Genomic DNA, 25310 nt, shown 5'->3' on the forward strand with positions numbered 1-25310 from the left:
ACACGTTCCGCTGAGAACTCAGCAATGCCTGACTCACTGCCGGCCACCCCTATCAGAGAATGACTGCCCAAGCACCCGTCACTTATCAGTTAGGGGACCACGGGCAGCTTAGTTTATCTCCCGAGCATCTATTCCCTTAATAACAGAACTTTACAACCTCATGAAACTGAAAAGATTAAATTAATACTAAGAATAAATGCTGTTCCCCCAATATTCACGTGCCGAAGGCCAAACCCACAAGGTGAGGGTACTGGGAGATGGGCCATATGGGCCCTGAGCAGGTCTCAGTGAGGTCATGAGGGTAGGTCCTCCTGACGGGCTCCCTGCCCCTCTGAGTAGACACCAGAGCCCACTGGCGTTCACCCCAGCCCAGACAGTGAGGGGGAGCAGCAGGAAGAGCTCTCACCAGACCCCGACCGAGCTGGTGCCCTGGCCTGGAACTCCTCGGCCTCTGCAACTGGGTGAGACAAGCGCCATGCGTGCGGCCAGCCAGTCTGTGGCGTCGCGTCCCGGCAGCCCGAGCAAACTGATGCAGCGAGTGAGTGTAGGGAACCCACTTACAACGGTGTTCGCTATGTAATCAATGCTCAGATACTAGCTGTTATCAGAAGTAGTCAACAGCAATTAAGTCCCACAGAAGAGACCTAGCCAGAACCTACCACTCAGTTCTCAAGCTCTACTTATTTCTTGTGAGGGAAAGATTATAAACAAACAAAAACATCTCCCACCCCCAAAACCAAGCAAACAAAACCCCAATTTCCAGAAGGACGCACAAGAATGGCAAACGCCCATCCTTACTGATTGCCACATACTGTTCTCAGCTCTTCCAAGGGGCTCTGAGTGTTAACTTAGTTAATTCTCTCTGCAGCCCTATGAGGGACTGTTATCATTCCCATCCTACAAATAAAAAAGAAAGAGCCAAGAAAGCGAAGGGACTTGCGCAGCGAGGCCGGGCTGCGGCCTGGCGCTGAGTCCCTGTGCCCGGCCGCGTCGCGCTCCTGCCACTGCTCTGCTCCCTCTCCTGACGCTGATGATGACGGTCTGCTCCAGGGCTGAGGGGAAGGTGAATAACTTACTCAGGTCACACTTAGTGTACTAGCACGTCTTACTACGGCCTAGTATTTTTTACAAGGTAAACCACGATTTAGTTCTTAATGATAAACTCAGATTTAATAAAACGAGAACCAGCAAGATTACCTGCATATAACGAAGTCAAAGTTAAAAATGACTTTGTAAATACAGGAAGACAACTAACTTATTATTAACGCTGTTTTCAAAACCAGAGTTATACAACATTGCAGAGTTCCTCAGAGGCTGACCAAAAAGACACTGATGAACAGAAAACTACCAGTGGAGAAAAGCAGATCGCTTACTAGAATCCACTGTTTATTAAACCAATGTGTGAGCCTAAATATTGTCAGCACTTTGCAACTGACACGATGTTAACATCTGCGTTCAAACACTGCCTGAATGAGCCAGTCCACATTTTGGGGTACTGGCAGTATAAAAAAATTTCATATTGTTGATGACAGAATGTTCCTGAAAGTGACTGTTGGCTTCTAACGCAGCTTTCCCAGCTCCACAGCTTAACATCACAATATAAAGAGCATGTTCCAAGCCCTGGCTGGTGTGGCTCAGTGGAGGGAGCGATAGTCTGGGAACCGAAAGGTCACCAGTGTGGTTCCTGGTCAGGGCACATGCCTGGGTTGTTGGCGTGCGAGAAGCAACCAATCAGTGTTTCTCTGCCCCTCTTCCCCTCTCTCTAAAAATAAACAAACATACAAACAAAAAAAGCTTCTAATTTGTAAGAAAAAAGAATATAAGCTTATATACACGATTTTAAAAAAATTTACTTATTTACTTGTTAGAGAGCAGAGAAAGGAGGGAGAAAGAAAGGGAGAAAAACATCAATCCGTTGCCTCTCATATTCAATCTCTTGATTGCTTTTTTCCATTATTTTTGAGCACAGTTTTTTGTTTTTTAATTGCTTTTGAGAGAGACAGACAGACACTGACTTGTTGTTTCACTTAGTTGTGCATTCACTGGTTCCCCTAGCTGGGGCCTGAACTTTGGCGTATCGGGATGGCGCGCTAACAGGCTGAGCTACAGTAGGGCTGGCTGTAGATTTTAAATGCTGTCCTTTGTATTATTGCTAAAAATTATTGTTGGTCATATCATTATCAGTTTAGTACACGGTAGGCTGTCTGGTTAGCCTGGTAGTGTGATTATGCTAATTTGCATCAGTGCTAATTCTGGCACATAATCTGACAGGTGAGACTTTGAGCTGGTTTGTCCTGTAGTTCAAAGAGGAGCCAGCCACAAAAGAGAGAAGAAATTACAACCAGCTCAAGAAAATATTATGACAGAATTCTTCCTAGAAAACTGACAGAATTCTAGTTACCTGCAAGGACACTTGGACAGTGGAAGATCTGTAACAGCATTCAAATACTTAACTTAAATCCTCAGTAAACTTCTTTATATGCTAATTTTAGTGCTGAATACTAAATTTTAGTAACCCCTAACTTACTTATTAGAACCAAGTCCTTAGCTATGTAAAGAAATGAAAGTTTAAGGAAATAAATACAATTTCATCTTCAGAACAAAGGGCTAGAATTTCTGGATCTGTTCCAGGACCCCCTTGAGAAACTTTAAGGCCTATTATGCCTCTCAGAACCACTTGTTTAAACATCATTTCTAGTGCAAGATCAAGTCTACTCCCTCCTCACCTCACATACACAGAAAGGGCTTCAAAATTCCTATGACATAAAAGGGAAATAACCATTAGAAATAATGAGGAATGTACAAAGGGCATTCCATTACAGCATCTTACGCTTGCAGTGCTTTGCAGTTTACAGAGCTTTTATAATATGCATTATTTCATTAATAATCCATACTGGAACCTCAGTTCTCAAACTTAATTTGTTCCAGCAAACTGTTCAAGAAGCGACTTGTTTGAAAACGGAATCTCCTTTGTCTGTCGCCGAGTGACAATGACTGATCACACAGGCATCAGCAAAAGGGTTGTCAAGTAGAGCAGCAGTCCCCCACCTTTTTGGCACCAGGGGTCAGTTTCATGGGAGACAATGTTCCTACAGACAGGGGAGGCAGGGGGACAGAAAGCTTCACTAGATTGCCTACCACTCACCTACCGGGGTAGACCTGAGGTTTTGTTAGACAGCTGAGACATTTTTCCCATGAACCACATGACCAAGAACTGAATTGTTTGAGAACCGAGGTTTGACTCTACTTCCATTTTAAAGATGAGATGCCCTGGTTGGCGTGGCTCAGTGGATTGAGTCCGGCCTACAAACCGTTCCATTCCCTGTCAGGTTGTACGCCTGGGTTGCAGGCTGGGTCCCCAGCTGGGGGTGCAAAAGGCAACCAACTAATGTTTCTCTCCCTCGCATTCTCCCTCCCTTCCCCTCTCTCTGAAAATAAATAGAGAAAATATTTTTTAATTATTATTTAAAAATAAATAAATAAGTGAAACTGAGAACCTGAGGTGAGAAAATTAAGTGACCCGTTGAAGGTGAAATCAGAACACCTGCTGGCTAAGTGTCACAGCTAGGATTAAAATTCAGGACTTCCTGCCTAGCGCAACATCTCTGTAACCCCCACCTACTACAGGCCAAATCTAGAAATCAAATTAAGTATATAAAAAGGCTTTGCAAAACTAAAAATACTGGAAGGATTTTCTAAAGATCATGAAACACACGCAGATGCACCAGTGAAATGCCTACGCCCAGGTCTCACCTGAGCAATTGATCTCAGGCCAGTCGTCGGGGCTTTGGAGAGGCCCAGATGACTCTTTAACACGCAGGGGCAGGGGCTCCCGAGCTACATTAGGTGATGCACACGACAACAGTGCAGTACAAACATGTTTCGTTCACCTCCCATTCAGTCTACCTTTTGTATGACTTAATCAGCACTCCATAAGTCAACCTAATGAGACAGTTTATAAAGCCAAAATGCTGACCTTAAAGATCTTAGTATTAACTATATGATGTATAACGCTGGTTAAGACTAATTGCATGAAAATATGTTGTTCTGTCTTATTTTTTAAAACTCTATTCTAATCATTACTTAGGACATTCAATTTAAAAGTACAGACTTCAGTTTGCTATTAAGAACATTAAAAAGCATATCTTCAACCGAAGGAAAAACATCCAACAATACTACAGTACTATATTTATAAAATACTACATTTAAGTATGCTTTCAAGGAATATAAAGCTTTACTGTACTAAACATAATAAATGAAAATAACAGGAGAGGTATTTAAGAGGCAAATTATATGGCAATTAGCACAGAAAACCATTTAAAAAGTACTGGATACTGGAACAATCTTACCTTTTGTAGACTTGTTGGATTCAACTGAGTTTTGTCAATTATTTTTATTGCAACCTAGAAAAAATAAATTAATAAAAATTTGTGGATTTTAAAAATTTGATAATTACAAACTAGTAATAGTTTTGTAAATGCTCAGACACGTGGCATTGTTAAAAAGCAAGTAAACCTCAAAACCTAAAACTCAAGTAGTTAAAATAGTATTTTATATTTTATAAATAAATATTTTATAATTGAAAACAGTGTCTTTGTGCAAATAAGGGTAGTTACTATAACATTTTATATGAAGATACCTATAGACACAAGGAAATAATATCTCCCTCAAACCAAAAAATAAAAAAAGAGATTAAACAATGAAAGCACTTCTAAAAACACAGAAATGCAGCAAATCTATCTATTCGCCACTGACTGACACTTAAATACTATCTGGTTCTGAGACGCCAGGGCAGGAGCCACCGCTGATGGGTGGAGACAGCCCACGGGCCTCCCAGAGTGTCTTGCACGCAGCGGGAACTTGGAAGTTGAGTAAATATGTGAAATAGGTTGATGATGAATCTGAAAACCTTAAAAACATTTTATTATTAAAAGGATAAACAAGATATGTGCACCCCTATGTTCACTGCAGCAGTATTTACCATAGCCAAATGTGGAAGCAACCCAGGTATCTCTCTCCGTAGACGAGTGGATAACAACGGGATTACAACACACTCTCACACACAGAAGGAACATTCCTCAGCAATAAAAAAAGAATGAAATCGCAACAGTATAAATGGACCTAGAGGGAATTTTGCTAAATGGAAATGAGACAGGGAAAGACAAATACTGCATGATTTCACTATGTAAAATTTTTAAAAGCAAAACACAAACAAAATGAAACAAAACCAGGCTTCTAGAAACAAAGGACAAACTGATGGCTGCTAGGGGCGAGGGTGGGTGGGAAGCACAGGGGTGGGTTAAAAAGGGTAAGGAGAATACAGTGACAGTGTGACCCATGAACTCGACAGTGTGCTATCCACGCTGTGAAGCACAGTGAACGTCGCTGTGCACCTGCAGCCAACTATGGTTTATTCTGAAAGCGACAGAGAAGCCCTGAGGCAGACGGGCGCAGACCAACCAGGTGAGACACACAGGCAACAAGTGGGTCCAAAGCGACGCGCGCACCCCAGCCGCCTAAACAAGCCGCTGAGATACAAAAATCAAACAACAGAAGAACACCCTGTAACTTCTAGTTTTATGCACTTATCTTAAAAAAAAGAGAATAAAAAAAATTTTTAAAAGAAGAAAAAAAAGAAAACGAGCTTCACTAATGCTTTCTAAGTGGACCCACACTCGCATCCTCACCTCGTGGGTTTGTTATATCTCGCATAATGATTTCTAGAAACTATGAATATCCAGAATGGGGGGATGGAGTGACAACAGAGGATGAAAGGACACTGAGGTCAAGAGGGCGCCTTTGCCGTGAACGGGGGAACATAAGTGAGTCAGCTTTACACCAGAGGCCCATCCAGGATGACAAAAGCTCCTGCCCAGACTTCCGGTCACAGTGGAGGCGAAGGTAGACACGCTGCGTCTCCCTCTATGACTAAGGAATACAGCTACCTCAAAAACTATAAGAATCGACCAAAATTCCAGAAAACCAAACAGAAGGGAAGTCCAACTAAGAAATAAAGAAGAAATACTCATCCGGACAGGTAGGAGGGGCGGAAAGGAACGGGGCGGCGGTGCCCACAGCAGTACCGGTACCCACACCAACAGCAGCGGGAAGCGCAATCATTTTAAAAAGTCAGGGGAAAAAACCCTGAGGAACCTAGAATCCTCTACCCAGCAAAGCTCTCATTTAGATGGAAGGGCAGAGGAAGTGCTTCCCAGACAAGGTGAAGCTAAAGGAGCTCATCATCACCAAGCCGTTACTGTATGAAATGTCAAAGGGACTTACTTAGGAAAAAGAAGATCAAAACTATGAACACTAAAATGACAACAAACTCACAACTATCAACAACTGAATCTAAAAAGTAAAAACAAAAACTAAGCAAACAACCAGAACGGGAACAGAATCATAGTGTGAGATCATCTGGAGGGTTACCAGCTGGGAGGGGGAGGGGGAGAAATGGGGAAATGGTGCAGGGACTAAGAAGCATAGTCGGTTGGTACGAAATAGACAGGGGGACGTTAAGAATAATACAGGAAAGGGTGAAGCCAAAGAGCTTATATGCACGCCCCATGGACATGAACTAAGGGGGTGGGATTGCTGGAGGGGAGGGGGGTACTGGGCAGAGGGGAGCAAAGGGCAGAGAAATGGGACAACTGTAAGAGCATAATCAATAAAGTATACCCAAAAAAACCCACAGAAAAACCCCAGCTCCTGCGCCTCCTGGTGAGGCTGCTTCCTGCTGCGCACCCTTCAGCGCGCAGTCCCAGGAAGACGGGCCAGGAAGGAAGAGGCTGCAGCCACTGTCTGAGGAACGTGCTCACAGAGTCTCTACATCAACAGTTATCAAACTTTTTAGTCCCCTTGCCACTCTTAAGATTACTGATGATACCAAATTTGAGTTATGTCTGTTGATATTTCCCCTATTAAAAATGAAAACTGAAAAAGTGCAAAAATAAGCGAACAATTCATTTCAAAATAATGTTCAACAAATGGTGCTGGGAAAACTAGACAGTCACATGTAAAAGAAGGAAATTGGACTCTTACCTCTAACACTATATTCATATGTTCAAAAATTAGCTCAAAGAGGGCCAATGACCTTAAATGTAAGACCTAAAACTATGATGCTCTTTGAAGAAAACAGGGCAAAAGCTGCACAACTTTGAATTGGACAACGATCACTTGGATATGACACCAAAGTGCATCAAAAGATGGTGTGCAGCCCTATCATGGCGCCTCCGAGGCCGTCAGCAGCTTCGGGGTGAGGCTGACCATCTCCCTCCCAGCCACTGGTTGCCAGAGACTCACTGCATGATGAACGCAAACTCCATACCTTTTGTGAGAAGTGCAGGCCACAGAAGTTGCTGCTGACGCTCTGGATGAAGAATGGAAGGGTCATGTGGTTCGAACCAGTGGTGGAAACAACAGATAAGGCTTCCCCACGAGGCAGTGTGTGCTGACCCACAGCCCTGTCTGCCTGCTACTAAGGGGCATTCCCATTACAGACCCAGGACTGGAGAGAGAAAGCACAAGTCTGTTCGGGGCTGAGCTGTGGCCCCCGGTCTCAGAGTCCTCAACCAGGTCATTGTAAAAAAAAAAGGGGGACAAAGGTATTCTTGGTTTCTTCTCATGGTCACTGGTTTCTTCTGGTTTGGCTCAATATCCACCTTCTATTCTAAAGAGTCTATTCTGATTCTGTTCTTACACATTTTCGTTCTCAAGCAGTGCTAAAGAGACTTCCAGCCAAGACGGAGGCCTAGACTGACACGCTCCGTCTCCCTCCACAACTAGGAAGGACTACAACTACCGCAGAACCAGAAATAACCAGAAGTTCCAGAAAATAAACGGAAGCCCAACGTATGAAGTTATAAACAAGTGCTGCTCATCCGGACGGGCAGGAGGGGCGAGGCCAGGGCGGAGAGGCCAGGCTGTGCCCACGGCAGCGGCTGTGCCCATGGCAGTGGGACGGCGGTGAGCACAGACGCCCGTATTTAAGGGGAGGCGAGAGCGCCTGGGGAGCACCCCTGGCAGCACACCAGACCCGTCAGCTTGCGATTCCAACGCCGGGGAAGGCAGACCCCCATTGCCTCGGACTGTGAGGCCCAGAGGGGGTGATCATGGAGGAGGAGGCTCCCGGTCTCTCAGCGGAGACTGAATGGCAGGAATCCATCTTGGATCCCCAACCCCACAGAAAATGCCGCAGTGTGGTGAGAAGGGTCGCCCGGTTGTGACGAGTGCACGGGCTCCGCCCCCGACAGCGTAGGAGGTGTGACAGCCCTGCCCAGGAAGCAAAGGTAAACTCAAACGGTCAGGATGGCACAGATCATGATAGAGATCCCGGGGACGCAGCTGACCAGGCAGCAAATATCTAACCTAACGAAGCAGCAGACAGGAAATCTTTCTGAGGCTCAGTTCAGAGCTTTGGTTATAAAAATGCTTACAGACCTGACAGCAGATCTTAAACAAGACGGGGAGGGAATGAAGGCTAGTCCTGCTGAAATGAACAAAAACACATACGAAACTAGTGGTGAGGGAAAGAAAACCAGGGATCAAATCAACAAAACGGAACATAGGGAAGGAACAAACAGTCAACCAGTGCAGAAAGAGGAAACGAAAAGTGAGGAAAACGAGGAGAGTCTCAGACACCTCTGGGACAGCTATAAGCGGGCCAACATCCAAATTATAGGATTGCCAGAAGGTGAAGAAGAAGATCTAGAAATTGAAAAATTATGTGAAAAAATAATGAAGCAGAACTTCCCTAACTTGGGGAAGGAAATAAGACTTATAGGTCCAGGAAGCACAGGGAATTCCAAAAAAAAACTGGACCCAGAGAGAACCACACCAAGACACATTATAATCAAAATGTCAAAAATTAAGGCTAAAGAGAGAATCTTAAAAGCAGCAAGAGAGAAGAAGAGAATTATATAAAAAGGGGTCCCAAAAAGACTATCAGCTGATTTCTCAAAAGAAACTCTGCAGGCAAGAGATTGGCAAGAAATATTCGAAGTAATGAAAAGCAAAAACCTACAACCATGATTACTCTATCCTGCGAAGCTGCCATTCATAATAGAAGGGCAGAGAAAGTGCTTCCAGGACAAAGTAAAACTGAAGGAGTTCATCAGATCCAAAGCACTGTTATATGAGATGTTAAAGGGACTTGTTTAGGAGAAAAGAGGATCAAAACTATGAACATTAAAATGAAAACTGTATCACAACAACCAACAACAGAAGCTGGGAATCAAAACAAAGGCAAACTAAGTAGGCATCGAGAGTGGGAAAAGAATTACAGGTGTGGGGAACATTATGGGGGGAGGTCAGCAGGGAGGGGGAAGGGGGAAAGGGAGGGAGATGGTACAGGAATTAAGAAGCACAGTAGGAGGGAACGGAGTAGACAGCAAGATGTTGAGAAGAATTATCAGGTAGGTACAAAAGTAATGTCCGACTTTTTTAAAAGAAAGTTTTAGATAGTATTTCTTACATTTGTGCCTCTTATAATTTTTTGATGTCATAGTGACTAATTTATACCTTATTTTTTCAGATCATTGAAGTATTGTTCATAATCATCCGCAATGTTTGCACCCATGTTTGTCCCATCTGAAGACCACATTAGAACTGTTTTACTCTACGAGTTTCATGAAGGTGCCCATGCGAGGACAGCAGCAAAGTCTATTCAGAGCGCTTATGGAGACGATGCAGTGACTGAAAGAAGTTGCAGGAGGTGGTTTCCCCGTTTCCGAAGTGGGGATTTCAATTTGAAAAATGAGACAAAATAGGGTCGTCCAAAAAAACTTGATTCCGAAGCGTTGGAAGCTGTTGTCACAGAAGACCCCACCACTACCTCTAGGGAACGTGCAGAGCAATGTAACGGAGCCCACACAGCCGAGCTGCGCCAACTGAAAAGGATCGGGAAGGTTCCAGTGGTTGGAAAATGGGTCCCACATGAGCTGTCCCCAGAGAATCTGCAACAGCGTGTTGCTTGTTGTGAATTGTTGCTTTCGCGGCACCTTCAGGCACCAATTTTAGGTCGGCTTGTTACAGGTGCTGAGAAGTGGGTCCTTTACCATAACATTAGATGCTGCCGATCGTGGATCAGTCGCGGAGGAAGAAGAGTTCAACAACCAAGAGGAGGACTTCATCCAGAGAAGATCATGATGAGTGTGTGGTGGGATATGGAAGGGATTGTCCATTATGAACTATCAGACAACAATCAAACAATTATTGCTCATCTTTACCATGAACAACTTCGTCGTTTGAAAGCAGCTTTGAACCAAAAGCGACCCTCCTCAATCAGCAGAAAGGGTGTCGTCTTCCATCACGATAACGCTCGTCCTCACATAGCTCAACTCACCAAAAATTTCTTGAAAGAGCTCAACTGGGAAATACTGCTTCACCCTCCACATTCTCCTGACCTTGCTCCTTCTGACTGTCACTTCTTTCGGAGACCACAGAACCAGTGTGATGGTCTTAGGTTGACATCAAGAGAAGAGGCTGAAAATGAGTGGATTCATATTTTGCTTCAAAACCTAAAGAATTTTACAAGTGTGGCATTTAGAAGCTAGTTGACAGATTGAATGAGGTTCTAGAAAGCAAAGGAGGTTATGTTAACAAATAAATATTTTCATAATCATGGGCTTTTTCATTTTTAAAATAGACCTTGAAATCGAACATTATTTTTGCACCAACCTTATATATGCACAACCAATGGGCATGGACTAAGGGCAGGGGACAACTGGAGGGAGCTGGGACACTGGGTGGAGGGGAACAAAGGGAAAAGAAATTGGGACAACTGTAACAGCATAAACAATAAAGCGTATTAAAAAAAAGTTAGTACCTAAAGAAAAAACAGGAGCTCAAACCTGTTGCGTTCAACTAAATCAAACCAAGTAAGTCTTTTTATCAAAAGCAAGTGTCCTCAAAGTAAAACACGGTCATTTAACATGACATGGGGGGGGCGGGGGGGGGCCACACCAAAGCCTGTTGAGGAACCTCCTAATCCCCTCTTCCTTCCAGCTCCCTGTTGGGATGACTCAACTACCAAAATAACCTTGGCCCAGAGCTGGAGCCGGAGGACAGCTCAGGCCTAGAGGTCACCAAACAGGAGGCAACTGTGGTGCATCACAGCCTCGGGAAGAGGGAGACTAGAGAGAAGACCACCCACTCATTCCCCAGGTTGTGGAGGGTTTTTTTTGGGGGGGGGGGGTGCAAAAGGTGTGCACAACAAAACAAGCTCACTAGGTAGGAAAGAGGAGTGTCCCTGCCACTGGTGTGAAGTTCTGGGAAATTCCATTCACCCTGATGTCAGAAGCACAGTGGAAAATTACAAAATAGGGATAAAGAGAGCTCATGCATGACAAAGGCCCCCCACCCCCGCCAACATTCCTCAACCCAAAGGGCCGAACACACCAATAGCACACACCCGCTGGAGGAAAGTCCTATCTTCCACTTCCTGTCAACTCACTACTAGTCAAAATATCCTAGCATGCAGCTCCAGACAGGTGTAAAGTACCCACCACCACTAACATAGCAGACAAGGAAGATCCCGAGTCCTCTGGGACACAGGAGCCTGAAAAATTGACCGTCCCCTCAGAGTGGGCTACCATGACACAGTACTACAGAGCAGGCAGCTTCAACAGAAGAAGTGTGTCCCCCACAGTCTGGGAGGCGGGGAGGCTGAGGTCAGGGCGCCAACATGGCCAGTCCCTGCTGAGGACTCCGCTCTGGGCTGGCCCGTGGCCACCTTCTCACTGTGTCCTCACATGGTGGAGAGAGAAAGCAAGCTCTCTGGGGTCTCTTGTAAGGACATAAAATCTACTGGTTCAGACCTATCCTTATGACCTGATTTAACCCACTTTCTTCCACAAAGGCCTTATTCTCCAAAACTATTAAACTGGGGTTCAGGCTTTAACATATGCATTTTGGGGGACACAATTCAGTCCACAGCAATAAAGACCAAGCCAAACAACTAGAAGAGGTGGCTATAAAATAAAACTCCCAATGAAAACCTAACGATACACAACATAAAATAATGTCACAAGCATAAAGTGGAGTAAAAGAGGCAGAGGCAAGTATGTAACACATGATTTCATTAGCACGGTGTTAAAACCATCTCTGGCCCAGGCTGCTGTGGCTCAGTGGATTGAGTGCTGGCCTATGAACCAAAGGGGTCACTGGTTTGATTCCCAGTCAGGGCACAGGACTGGGTTGCGGGCCGTGTCCCCGTTTGGGGGCGTGACAGGCAACCACACATTGATATTTCTCTCCTCTTTCTCTCTCCCTTCCCCACTCTCTAAAAATAGACAAATAAAATATTTTAAAAATTAAATAATTTTTTATTAAAAAAAAAAAAATTCTCTGGTGTTAGAGGTCAGGGCAGCAGGGACCTTGAGGAGGAAGGATATGTAAGTGAGTAAAGGAGGCAGACGGAGGGCTTCTGGGGTCGAAGTCATGGTATGCTTCTGCCCTGGGCTATGGTCTGCATACACGATTACCATGTAATTTCATCAAGCTATACTTGCATATTTCAATCAAGACTTTTTTTTTTTTAAGTTACAATGACTTTAAAAATCATAATGAGCCCTGCCTGGGAACTCAGTTGGTTAAGAGCATCATCCCAATATGCTAGGGTTGCAGGTTTGATCCCTGGGTCGGGGCACATTCAAGAATCAACCAATGATTCATCAGTAAGTGGAAAAACAAGCTGACGTTTCTCTCTTTCTCCCCCCTCCCCACCTCTCTAAAATCAATCAAAAAAATAAATAAATAAAAAGAAAAGAAGAAACGAAAAAAGAACCTACTAGATATAAAGACAGGAGGCCAGACTCCAGCCATGAGAGTTCAGTGAGGGGAGCAGGTTGGTCTGCTCCACTCTCTTCTCACCCACACAAGGAAACTGGCTGAGAACCACCTGGGACCGGTAGAAACTAAATGCAGGTTTTCTTTACTTCAAGAGCTTTGACTAAGGACAACAAGAAAAGCTCTACCCACTCTTTGCAGTTTCCTGACTCCCCAAGTAGTGTGGGCATCACAAGGAGTCCTGACCAGGGATGTGTCACTGACAATGGGATGCAATTTGCAGAAGCAACTTCTTAGTCGTTTCAGAAAATGGGGACATGTACAGGGCACATTGGAGCAAGCAGAGGCTGCCTGCTGGCAGGAACGACTGCCCCAGGCCCTGCTCTAGCTGTGGTGGGCTACAGGCATCAGTCCCTCGGCACACCTGCAACACCATGTTGGCATACGTACCAGGAGGCTCTGGGACAAGGAAAGCATCTCCTTTCAAAAGTATCACTCCGGCGCGTCAACAATATCAGTACCCAATATGTGTCAAACACTAATGCCTATCCTACAGACTAGAAGGGAAAGACAGATAAACGAGTAATTTCAATAAATGGAAAACATGCTATATAGGAAGTATCAGGGTTTTTTAAGAAGATTTTATTTATTTAATTTTAGAAAGAGGGGAAGGGAAAGGGAAAGAGAAACATGGATCAGTTGCCTCTTGCACGCGCCCAACCGGGACCGAACCCACAATCCAGTCATGTGCCCCGACAGGGAATCGAACTGGTGACCTTTCACTTTGTGATACGACACCCAACCAAGTCACACCGGTCAGGGCAGAAAGTATCAGGATTTTTAACATGAGTCCCAGGTCTGGGGAGAAGGAGTCTGTCAACTACTTCCCAGGAGTGATCTCGACCCATAAGCCTGCAATGTGTTTCAGGCAGAGGAAGAGTAGGTACAGAAATCTAAATGCAAGAAGAAAAACAGGTTGTATACTACCCAGGCAGAACATGAGGACAGAGTTAACTTAGTGGTTTTGATGAACATATTTGTGATAAATACAGAATGACTGAGCAGAAAGCCAGTATCACACAAGGCAGGAAATCACATGCCATCCTCCACAATAACCACCAAACGTGAGCTATGAGACGAGTATCTGGGGAGATGAAGAAACTTCTTGAGTATCAAACTCTAAAAAAAACCAGCATTAGTGATTTGCTAGTAGAATGAGCTTAAACATGAAGTTGAAAACAAATTTTACTATGGTGACCGATACTACCAGAAGAGAGCAGAACACTACCCATTTTTAAAGACAAAAATTACTCAATCAATATTTACAATATTGAATGAGAAAGCAAAAGAATTTCCAGATAATTAATGTTTCTTGTTCTTAAAAAAAAAGGTTTCATTAGCTTAGAAATAAGCCCAAACCTATACATCCTCTTCCTCTCTCGCGCGCAAGGAACTAACAGAGCAAACGTAGTAACAGAGATTAGGCACAGCTCTCACTTACCTCTCGGCCCGTGAGGATGTGTCTGGCCAATTTCACTTTTGCAAAATTCCCTTTGCCAATTGTTTTCAACAATCTGTAGTTTCCGATGTGAGGCTGTTCGTCTGCACAGGAAGCTATCGAGTTTCTACACCGAGCTCCAGAGCGCCCAGTGCGCGAGGTCACTTCTTGCCGCCCATCTCCGTGTGACGTGTGCTACAATACAACATACAACAGAGATAAGGACATCAGAACACACAGTACCCACTGAGTACAGCTGGGCCGCTAGCTGAAAAAACAAAACATTACTGCTTTAATTTGAATCCTAAAGCGTCTAGCACTTTGGAGGAATTTGTCTGTGTGGTACACATTTACAAGGAAAAGAAGGCTGCCGAGAGGAAAAACATCCAAGACTGAGGGTCGCAGCTCTGCTGGGTGCTCGAAAAGAGATCTTCTCTACGTGTGGCTGCAATGTGAAACAGGAGTGACAGGACCGCCTGCGGTTGCTAGGGACCCAACTTGTCCCCGTGCTATTGATGCTTCAGCACACAGGACCCTACGCCACACCCATGCAAGACAGGCGCCAGGCTAACATCACCTTCACCGGACGAGGGGGTTTCTGTGACGGACGCACAGCCACATCGCTAGTAAGAAAGCCGGAGAGAATCTGGATTCCCAATTTCTTTCTACACAACAATAATTCAACACAATGTATTTAAATAAAGAGCCAGGTAAAACAAGTCATATACGCCTCGAACTGTGTGAAACATGAGAGGACTAGAGTTATAAACACGGTACAATTCTGCAGCGACACGCATCACGTCCAGTGCTGACTCCTCCCCCACACGGCTGGGAGGCCGCCCGCCCCCAGGGGCAGCCCCAGCCCCAGCCCCAGCACGGTCCGCCCCCCGCCCCCCAGGGCTCACACAGAAGATGCTGCCAACCTCCTTCCTTCTTTCTTCTTCTCCCACTTTCTGTCCAGGAAAATGCCCTTTCTTCCCAATGTTCTCTCTCTGATAAACATCAGAAACTACTTTGAGATACACTAATATCAAGGAAAAAAGAAAAAGTAGTGTTTTAAAGAAAAAGCTTAAGGAACTGTACCATCCACCTTCTGAGGTCCTCAAAAAATGTCCTTCTCAGAACTTCCACGTTAATCTCCATCTACTTTCTCACATTCACTAACTATTTTTCCCTGACGTATCAGGTTCTGAGATAGGTTTTCTTCTGTTTTACTCAATTATTACATAATACTACATTACAAACAATGATATCTATGTTTTTATTATGCATGTTTGTTTTAGCTCAGTGGATTGAGCGTCGGCCTGCGAGCTAAGTGTCGCTGGTTCGATCTTCCAGTCAGGGTACATCAGAGAAGGAAAACTCTGACTCCAAAAAACCTCCGCTGCCTTGCGGCATACCTCTTCTGGGGAAAGGCTAAGGGAGTAAACCCCGACAGAAAATCCGGAGCCGGAGTCCCTAAGGCGGTTTGACGTTGTAGTCAACACCGGCAACTCCTGCGGCGCACCTGAAGCCAAGCTGTATCGACTCCGTCTTTCCCTTGGACCCTTCAGCTGCGAAGAGAGGGGGGGTCTGCTGCATGGGCAACAGCAGACCCTCCATATCACCCTGCCCAGGCTCTGTAGCTTCAGCTCCACTGGAGAGGACACTCCAGCGTCATCGCAAGATGTCAATTCAACACGGGAGGAGACAGATGCCATGTCACTCCCGAGTCGGACTGCACAGCCATTCTCGGCGGTGCAGATAGACACTTAAGAAGCTACACCATCGTCTCTCGAGACGGACGGCTGCCGACGACGACGATTATGCATGTATATTTTAGGTAATAAAACAGGACTTTACAAACTAGTTACAAATTAAGCAACTTATAACATTATTCCTATAACAAAAAGGATCTTAATTTCCAAATCAGAATTTAGAGAAAATCGCCTATTTATAAATGAGGTCTTGTTAATCAAAGAAAAAGCTGACCAGGTAGCTCAGTTGGTTAGAGCATCGCCCTGACTTGCTAAGGTTGCGGGTTCAATCGCTGGTCAGGACGCAGACAAGAAACAACTAACGAATGCATAACGAAGTAGAACAACAAATCGGTGTTCGTTTCTCTCATCTCTCTCTCTCAAATCAATCAATCAAAAAAAAAAAAAACTGAACTAACAATTAGGTTTAACACTAGGCGTCACATAAAACTGGTTGGACTCTGTGGTACACATGACGTGATGCTGTGATGCAATTCTGTGGGTCAACTGGAGTGTGGCTTTAAAAGAAAACTGGTGAGCATTTTAAACTGTTGTATTTACTTACTTATTTCTAGCGGGAGGGAGGAAGGAAGAGAGGGAGAGACAGTGGAAGTGCGAGCGCAGCGCCAATCGGTTGTGTCTGATACCCCCCGCCCCCGACTGGGGCGAACGCATGACCCAGGCAGGTGCGCTGACCAGGAATCCAACCCAGTGACCTTCCGCTTTGCAGGACGACACCCAGCCAACCACTGACCCAAGGGATCAGGGCTCAGCTCATGTTTGTTTCCACACTATATTTAAGTTTCACAAAAACAAGAGAGTAATTTATTGTTCCTTAGATCTTAGAACAAAAATTGGCACATTATAGGTAATTAATATTAGAATGATTAAGTATCAAAATTCTAATCCCTGTAGTGTTCAGATGGTTAAATTAAGAAATATCTCAACACTCAAAGATGGCAGTGTAGGCAGGCACTCACTTCTTCACACAATCACACCAAAATTACAACTAAAATACAGTCCAACCACCACCCAGAACCGTCAGAAATCCGGCTGAACGGAGGTCCCACAACTACGGAATTACAGAAACCACGTCCATCCAGACGGGCAGGAGGGGCGCAGACACAGAGCAGGCTGGTCCCTCACCCGTGTGAGGGGGATAAAAACTCAGGAGGGGGGTCTCGGGCGCGAGGAGTCCCAGCCCCGCACCAGCCCAGGGCTCCAGTGTCAGGACCATGAGTCCCCACAACTTCTGGCTGCAAAAACCAGCGGGGACTGAGTCAGTGGAAGAAACTGCTGGAGGCCCGGGAAGGAAGCTGGGATCCAAATCAACAATTTGGAACATAAGGAAGAAATAAAACATTCAACCAGAACAGAATGAAGAAACTAGAATTCAAAAAGATGATAGTATAAGAAGGCTCTGGAACATCTCCAAACGTGCCAACATCTGAATCACAGGGAGGCCAGAAGGAGAAGAGGAAGAGCAAGAAATGGAAAACTTATTTGAAAAAATAACAAAGGAAAACTTCCCAAAATATGGTAAAGGAAATAGACATACATGTCCAGGAAGCACAGAGTCCCAAAGAAGTTGGACCCAAAGAGGACCACACCAAGACACAGCATCATTAAAATGCCAAAGGTGAAAGATAAAGAGAAAATCTTAAAAGCAGCAAGAGAAAAGCAGAGAGTTACCTACAAAGGAGTTCCCATAAGACTATGAGCTAATTTCTCAAAACAAACTTTGCAGGCAAGAAGGGCTGGCAAGAAGTATTCAATGTGATGAAGAGCAAGGACCTACAACCAGGATTACTCTACCCAGCAAAGCTAGCATTTGGAATGGAAGGGCAGATGAAGTGCTTCCCAGACAAGGTAAAGCTAAAGGAGCTCATCATCACCAAGCGATTACTACATGAAATGTCAAAGGGACTTACTTAAGAAAAAGAAGATCAACACTATGAGCATAAAAATGACAACAAACTCACAACTATCAACAATTGAATCTAAAAAATAAAAACAAAATCCAACTAAGCAAAGAACTAGAACAGGATCAGAATCACAGGTATGGGGATCACCTGGAGGGTTATCAGCTGGGAGGGGGAGGGAGAGAAACGGGGAAATGGTGCAGGGACTAAGAAGCATAACTGGTTGGTACATAATAGACAGGGGAAAGTTAATAATAATATAGGAAATGAGAAGCCGAAGAGCTTATATGCACGACCCACGGACATGAACTAAGAAGGGGATTGCTGGAGGGAAGGGGGTTACCGGGTGGAGGGGGACAAAAGGGAGAAAATTAGGACAACTGTAACAGAATAATCAATAAAATATACTTTAAAATTTTTTCTCTTCTATTGTCCTAATTTCTCCCTTTTAGTCACTCATTCAAATACTTATCAAGTGATAAAACAAAGGCCCTATCGCCAAGAGGTACAACATGTGTCAAGTGGTTTACTATTTAGGCAAAATTTTACTACTATCCAAAACTTTGCTTATTCCCGAAACTATTTATAACAGAAGACTAACTCTTCAGACTACATCCACTAGCATGTAACTGTCAGGAGGACCCAGATTTCTGTCTGTTCGGTTCATTACCGGCTAGTCCCCAAACTTGGAACAGAACCCAGCACACAGTAGCTGTGAAATAAACTGTCTGCTGAATGAATAGTAATGAATTCAAGGCCCTCTCCAATTCACACCCCCCCTTATTCTCTGGTGCAGTCCTGGGCCCCAGTCTGAGTGCCTTTCTTCTCTCCAAACCCAAGCAAACTCTCCTCATTACTCCCTTGCGTTTGGATCATTTGTCAGCCACGCTGAAGGCTCCACAGCAAGCCCTGCATCCCACCAGAGTCCCTCCCTTTTCCCTCGGCTGGTAGTGTCCTGTGCTAGCTTCTCTTCCTGGTGTCACGCTCTTCTGCTGACAGACTACTACCCACCAGGCTGGCTCCTGCACTTCGGAGTTCCTGGAGGATTACACAGACTTCAGGGAGGATGTCATTCCCCCGGCCCGAGGGCAGCTATAGCAAAATGCCTACACTGGCCCTGTGAGATGCATGTGAAAGTGGAAGTCATTCCCATGCTGAAGCATTTAATTGCCAGTGTGTAACTCCAGCCCTGCCTCCTGCTCTCCTGAACCCTGAGCACTGCCCAAAGGAGGGGCCACAGGACCAGGTCGGCCTGGACAGGATCGGTCTTCGTGGAGCCAATGAGCCCTCAGGCAAACTTGGGGTAAGCAAGGGTTTTTTACTGTGTTAAGCCACCAAGATTTTGGTCACACATATTACCACAGCATAACCCCACCTAACCTAACACACACCCATGCAAATAAATAATCATAATGCAAAGCAAAATGAAACCTGAATTTCCCCCTTAGGTTATAAATTCATACAACAGACTGAATATTCATTAAGTAAACATTTACTTAATAAATTCTAATAGGGTTAAACAGTATATTTAGTTTGATGTTTCCTTACACAAAGTCCATAAATTTAAAAATCTAGTATGTTTAACTTAAAAAATTATTACAAACAGAGGCAAATTAAATTGTCATTCACTTTCACTTGGCCTTCATTTTTTTCCATGTACCCACCAGTGGCCCTAAAAAAGAAATAAGTTTCCTATTCCTGTATCATAGCACTCAATGCCAATACTAAACATTTTAACTAATTCTGAATTCTTGTACCTTCAGTCAACTATTTCATGCACGGGATTTTTTTCTCCCTAAGGAGCTAATAAACAACCCGAGGACACAAAAATGTTACATAATTCTTCTGTAATCATTTTATAATATTTTGTGGCAGCACTAAGCACATAAAGAGATACTGAGCTGTTGAACTTAATTCTTAAAGATTAAGGAGTTGTGATCCTTCTCTCTCCCATGGGATCAAGTCAATACCATTTCACCCACCTTGGAAACTAGAATATGTACACTGTTACTGAAAATAATGCACAGAACAAACCAAAAACAGAAGACTAACAAATTCATAAAGTGTTCATTTTCAAACTAGAACTTCTCATTAGCGCAGAACATTCAAGGTGCCAATGTTATCAGTGAGTGAAGCAAACATTCCCGCCTCACTTCCAAGGGCAGCTGTGTTGGGGGCCACATGGCCAGCTGAGCGCTTCTTTTCCCAAACTTCCCTGCAGCAAGAGGCGGCACATGGCTTAGTTCTGGCCACTTCTCATTAGTGAACATCTACTGGAAGGTTCTGGGGAAAAAAAGACAAAAATATTTTTTAAAACCACCAGCTCAAATATTATTGGACTGCTGAGCCAAAGCTAGAAGCTGCCTAGACTCCTTCGGTGAGAAAACCAACCCCCATTCAGTTAGGCTGTGCCACTCTCAGCCGAAGCACTACTAACTGTTCGGGGGCCACGGCGGTGTCCCTGCTGATGCGAGCAGCAGAACGGAGGTAAACGGGAAGTGCGCTGCATGGTATGTTACATGTATCAGTTCATTAACATAAATTACCTATGTATACAGCCACAGAATATAAAACATCACGACCAGAAGGCACAAGTGAGAATATATAGCTTAGATATACACAAAGTTACTATTAACATAATAAATATGGTCCCAGGTTTGGCCTTATATCTATCTGGTAAAGCACCAACCTGAAATGTAAAATTACTTAAGAAATCAAATTTAAACAACAACTTTACACTCTGTTTCAATTCTGTCTGAACGGAGCTTGGTCCCTTCCTTAAAACACAAGACATGTACCCACATATCCTTTCTAAGCCTTAAAATAACAAGCCACCTCCTCAACACATGGGCAGTTTTTCAAATGTAAAACAAACAAAACAAAACTACAAAGCTAGACTGTGACAATAAAGGGCTTTTTCCCAAGTATTTTATAATTTAGAAATAATCATAATATCAGTTTTCACTTTTGAAAGAAGCTGGGCAATTATTTCACTCACTGCAGAAAACAAAAACTGTGATTTAAAAAACTCTTAGCAAACTGGGACAGAACTAAACTTCCTTAATTTGATAAAAATTATAGACCATAAACTTTCAGCAAATATTACACTAAATGGAAACTTTAGAATCATTTAAGATCAGAAACAAGACGAAGCTGCTTAATGTAAGTAACACTGGAGCTCACGACCAAAACTTTAAGAAAAAAAGTTTTAAGATATCAAGTCAAAAGGAAAGACATAAAAATGTCATTCCTTCTAGATGATATGGTCTACCTACAAACCAACGGAATCAGAAATAGCACCAAGACTCAGGAGAGAGCTTGGCAAGGTACAAGATCAACCTATAATATTGCTCGACACCAGCAACAACCCACCACAAAATTGAGTTAAAAGTGACAACCATTCATAATACAGCAGTCCCCTCTTATCCAGTTTCACTTTCCACAGTTTCAGTTACCCAGAGTCCAAATATTAAATAAGAATTCCGCAAATAAACAGCCCGTAAATTTCACACTGCGCCACGCTGCGCAGCATGATGACACGTGCACCTCCAGCACCGTCCACTTCGCTGCCGGGTCGGGCATCATCCGTCTGCCCAGCGTCTCCAAGCTGTGGAGGCTGCCGGCCCCGTTAGCAGCTGCCTCGGTTATCAGATCGACCATTGCAGTATCACAGTACTTGTGTCCAAGTCACCCTGTTACTACTCCAGTGACCGTCCGAATGGGAAGAAAGTGAAACAGCCTTATTGCTGATAATGAGAAAGCATTAGTGGTCTGGACAAAAGCGCAAACCACTCACACCACTGCTTTAAGCCAAAGCCTAATCCAGAGCAACGTCCAAACTCTCTCAATTCTGCGAAGGCTCCGAGGTGGGGAGGCTGTAGAAGAAAAGCATGAAGCCAGCAGAGGCCGGTTCATGAGGTTTAAGGAAGCAAGCTGTCTCTGTAACATAAAAGCACGGGGTGAAGCAGCAAGTGCTGATGCAGACAGAGGCTGCAGCAAGTCACCCAGAAGGTCTCGCTCAGGGAATTAATGAGCGTGGCTGCAACAGAGTCTCAATGTAGACGAAACTGCCTTCTACTGAAAGAAGATGCCATCTAGGGCTTTCCTCGCCAGAGAGAAGGCAAAGCCTGGCCTCAAAGCTCCAAAGGCCAGGCTGGCTCTTGTTAGGTGTTACCCTAGCTGGTGACTTTAAGTTGAAACCAGCGCTCACTTACCACTCCCAAAACCCTAGGGCCCTGAAGAAAGGCGCTCACTCGCTCTGCCCGAGCTCCCTCAATGGAGCAACGAAGCCGGGTGGCTGCACATCTGTTCACAACATGGTTTACTGAATATTCTAAGCCCACTGTTGAGACTGGTGCTCAGGAACAAAAGGATTCCTTTCAGAACATCACTGCTCACTGACAACCCACTTGGTCACCCAAGAGCGCCGACGGAGATGCAGAGAGGTTAATGTTGTTTTCATGCCTGTGACACGCCTACTCCCCAACCCTTAGCTTGGTCAATTCCTACACTGAAGTACTTGCCCCTAAGCTCCTTGTGGGCAAGAACCATCTCATCCAGGTATGCTGTGTACACAGGACATGGCACCAGCAGCTATGAAACTGCTGGGTGAACAAAGAGCCAAGCAGAATTGTCTAGCTGGAATATTAAATTTATACAGTTGAGCAGTCAGAAGTAACAAAGCTAGAAAAGTGGGTCAAGTACCTTGCCTACTAGACCCTGGCCAGTAGCTCCGTTGGTTAGGGCATCATTCTGACACGCCAAGGTTGAGGGTTTAATCGCTGGTCGGAGCACAGACAAGAACCAACCAATGATGTGTCAGTAAGTGCAACAACAAATCCATGTCTCTCTCTCTTCCTTTCTCAAAATCAGTTAAAAATATATTTAAAAAAAAAAAAGAACTTCGAATACTAAACCGAAAATTTTAATTATCCAGTTTTATAGAGTAACACTACAAAAGCTGTGTGTGTTAATATTAAAGAGGAAATCAACATTTATAGAACCCCCACCATTTAAGTACAGTAGGCACCTCATAGGTATTATTTTCTTTAATCACAACAACCCTGAGTAGATGGTGTTATTCCATTTTGAGAAGTAAAAAAGATGTACTATAAAGACAGCACTGGACTACGGTTACTGTGTTACTATATATTTGAAATTGCTGTAAGAGAAAACCTTGAAATCCTCGAGGAAGGAAAGAATTGGAACTGTGCCGTGAGGCCTGTCTACTATTAACCAGACTTACTGTGGCGACCATTTCACAACACAGGCAAACACCGCATCACGGCGCACACCTGAAAATACAGTGGCCCCCGAGCAACACAGGTATCAGGGGCACCGGGGCCTCTCCTCTTGTGCCGTTGAAAATCTGTGTAATGTTTTAAGTAAGTATTTTTATCCTCACCTGAGGATATATTTATTGATTTCAGAGAGAAAAAGGGGGAAGGGGGGAGAGAGAAAGAGAGAGAAAAACATCTATTGGTCGCCTCCCGTACGCACCTTGACCGGGGATCAAACCCACCACCTTTTGGTTCACGGGGACAATGCTTCAACCACCTGAGCTACCCGGGCAGGGCTGTGTAATTTTATTTTTTAAGATGTTATTTATTTATTTTTGGAGAGAGAAGAGGGAGGGAGAAAGGGAGAGAAACATTGACTGGTTGCCTCTCGCGTGCCCCCAACTGGGGCCCTGGCCCGCAACCCAGGCCTGTGCCCTGACAAGGAGTTGAGCCAGCGCAGTGACCTTTCAGTTCACAGTCCGACGTTCAATCCCCTGAGCCTCACCAGCCAGGGCAAGGGCTGTGTAATTTTTGACTTTCCAAAAACGTAACCGCTAATAGCCACTGTTGACTGGAAGCCTTACTGATAACATAAGTAGTCGGCTAACACATATTTTGTATGTTATAGTCTTACAATAAAGTAAGCTAGAGAAAAGAAAGTGTTAAGAAAATCATAAAGAAAAAATGTATTTACACTATTTATTGAAAAAAAATCCACACGTAAATGAACCTGCAGTTTAAGCCCATGCTGTTCAAGGGTCAACTGTAATATAATGTTACATGTCAATTATATCTCACTTTTTAAAATAAAATTCTAAAAGATGAGACACTGACAAGCGGCTCAGTTACTTGTGCCTGAGGGCCGGTTTCAATGCCCCTCTGGAACTGCAAAGCCCAACGTCTCCTTCACGCTCTGCTGCTGTTCCTTCTGCTGTGCTTCACATCTTGTCTTCAGAGTCTCTCCCTCACCCAGTCACCCTTCTTTCTTCCAAGCCCAGACTCCTTCCATCAAGCCTCCCTAAGACAGCTGTGTGAGCCCGCGTCAGGTAGCTCAGTCAGCTGGGGTGTCATCCTGATACGCCAAGGTTTCGGGTTCGACCCCCAGTCAGGGCACAGGCCTGGGTTGTGGGCCAGGTCCCCAGCTGGGGACGTGGGAGAAGCAACCACACATTGATGTTTCTCCCCCTCTCTTTCTAAAATAAGTAAATAAATAAAATCTTTTTAAAAGAGGAAAGCAGTCTGAGGTTTTAAGAAAGGAGAAAGAAGGTGATCTCGGAATGAACTACAGAGGACACGGGAGGTGAGACAGAGCACTGACTATTAACACTGATGGTAGCTACCATTGATGTTTTACCTATTACGTGTCAGGCACTGTTCTAAATGCGTTACCCACATTGTCTTATTTGAATATTTCTTTATCTATCACCTGTAATAAATGACCAGCATGTGGAATAGAATCAGCAAACAAAACAAACAGTCATACTCTCAGTGTTCAGTATACCAGAGGAAACTGACAAAACACAATAAACATAAGAAATAATGTAAATTATACTGTCTGTTTGAAGGTAAGAAATGCACTGGAAAAAACAGAAACTAGACCAGTGTTACGGAGACTGGGCGGGCCATGGGTGGGCAGAGTGAGCCTCCCTGAGAGGATGTCTGAAAAGGGTGGGAGGTGCGGTATCTGTGGGTATCTGGAAGATAAGTGTCCTAAGACCCAATGCCAAGGCCCTGAGGTTGGAACGTCCCTGGTGTGGTCAAAAACAGCAAGACGACACCTGGGTCTGGGAGGGCAACGAGTGAGGAGGAGCAGGAGAGGAGGACAAAGAAGAACGGGAAGGCAGAGCATGGAAGGCCTTATCCTGTAACAGGGCTATGAGGTCATCACTGCAACCCTGTTTTTATAAATGAGGTAACTGGGGCACGAAGAAGGTCCATACTTTGTCCAAGGTCACAAATAAAATACTGGGTCAGGTTATAAACGCAAAGAGTTACTATTATACCAGTTTGCAAACACGACCCCCGAAGTCTTTGACACACCTCCCATTAGGTGGTACAGCCCACAGCCCTTCTGCTTGAACCTGGGTGC

The 25310-nt window shown here is 44.4% G+C and overlaps 1 protein-coding gene across 6 annotated transcripts in view; it reads right to left on the reverse strand.

The window, feature by feature from the left end:
* Positions 1–25310, reverse strand: part of MARK3 (microtubule affinity regulating kinase 3) — a 77660-nt gene that overhangs the window by 47177 nt on the left and 5173 nt on the right. For all 6 annotated transcript variants that reach the window (XM_090265578.1, XM_090265577.1, XM_090265575.1 and 3 more), the window contains exons 2-3: positions 14288–14479; positions 4350–4403 (exon numbers count right to left, since the gene is read on the reverse strand). In XM_090265578.1, the coding sequence (XP_090121704.1) occupies positions 4350–4403; positions 14288–14479 (246 nt within the window). The remainder of the gene's footprint in view (positions 1–4349; positions 4404–14287; positions 14480–25310) is intronic.

This window comes from Furipterus horrens, unplaced genomic scaffold, assembly GCF_987537825.1.
Source record: "Furipterus horrens unplaced genomic scaffold, mFurHor1.1.pri manual_scaffold_21, whole genome shotgun sequence".
Taxonomy (NCBI): Eukaryota; Metazoa; Chordata; class Mammalia; order Chiroptera; family Furipteridae; genus Furipterus; species Furipterus horrens.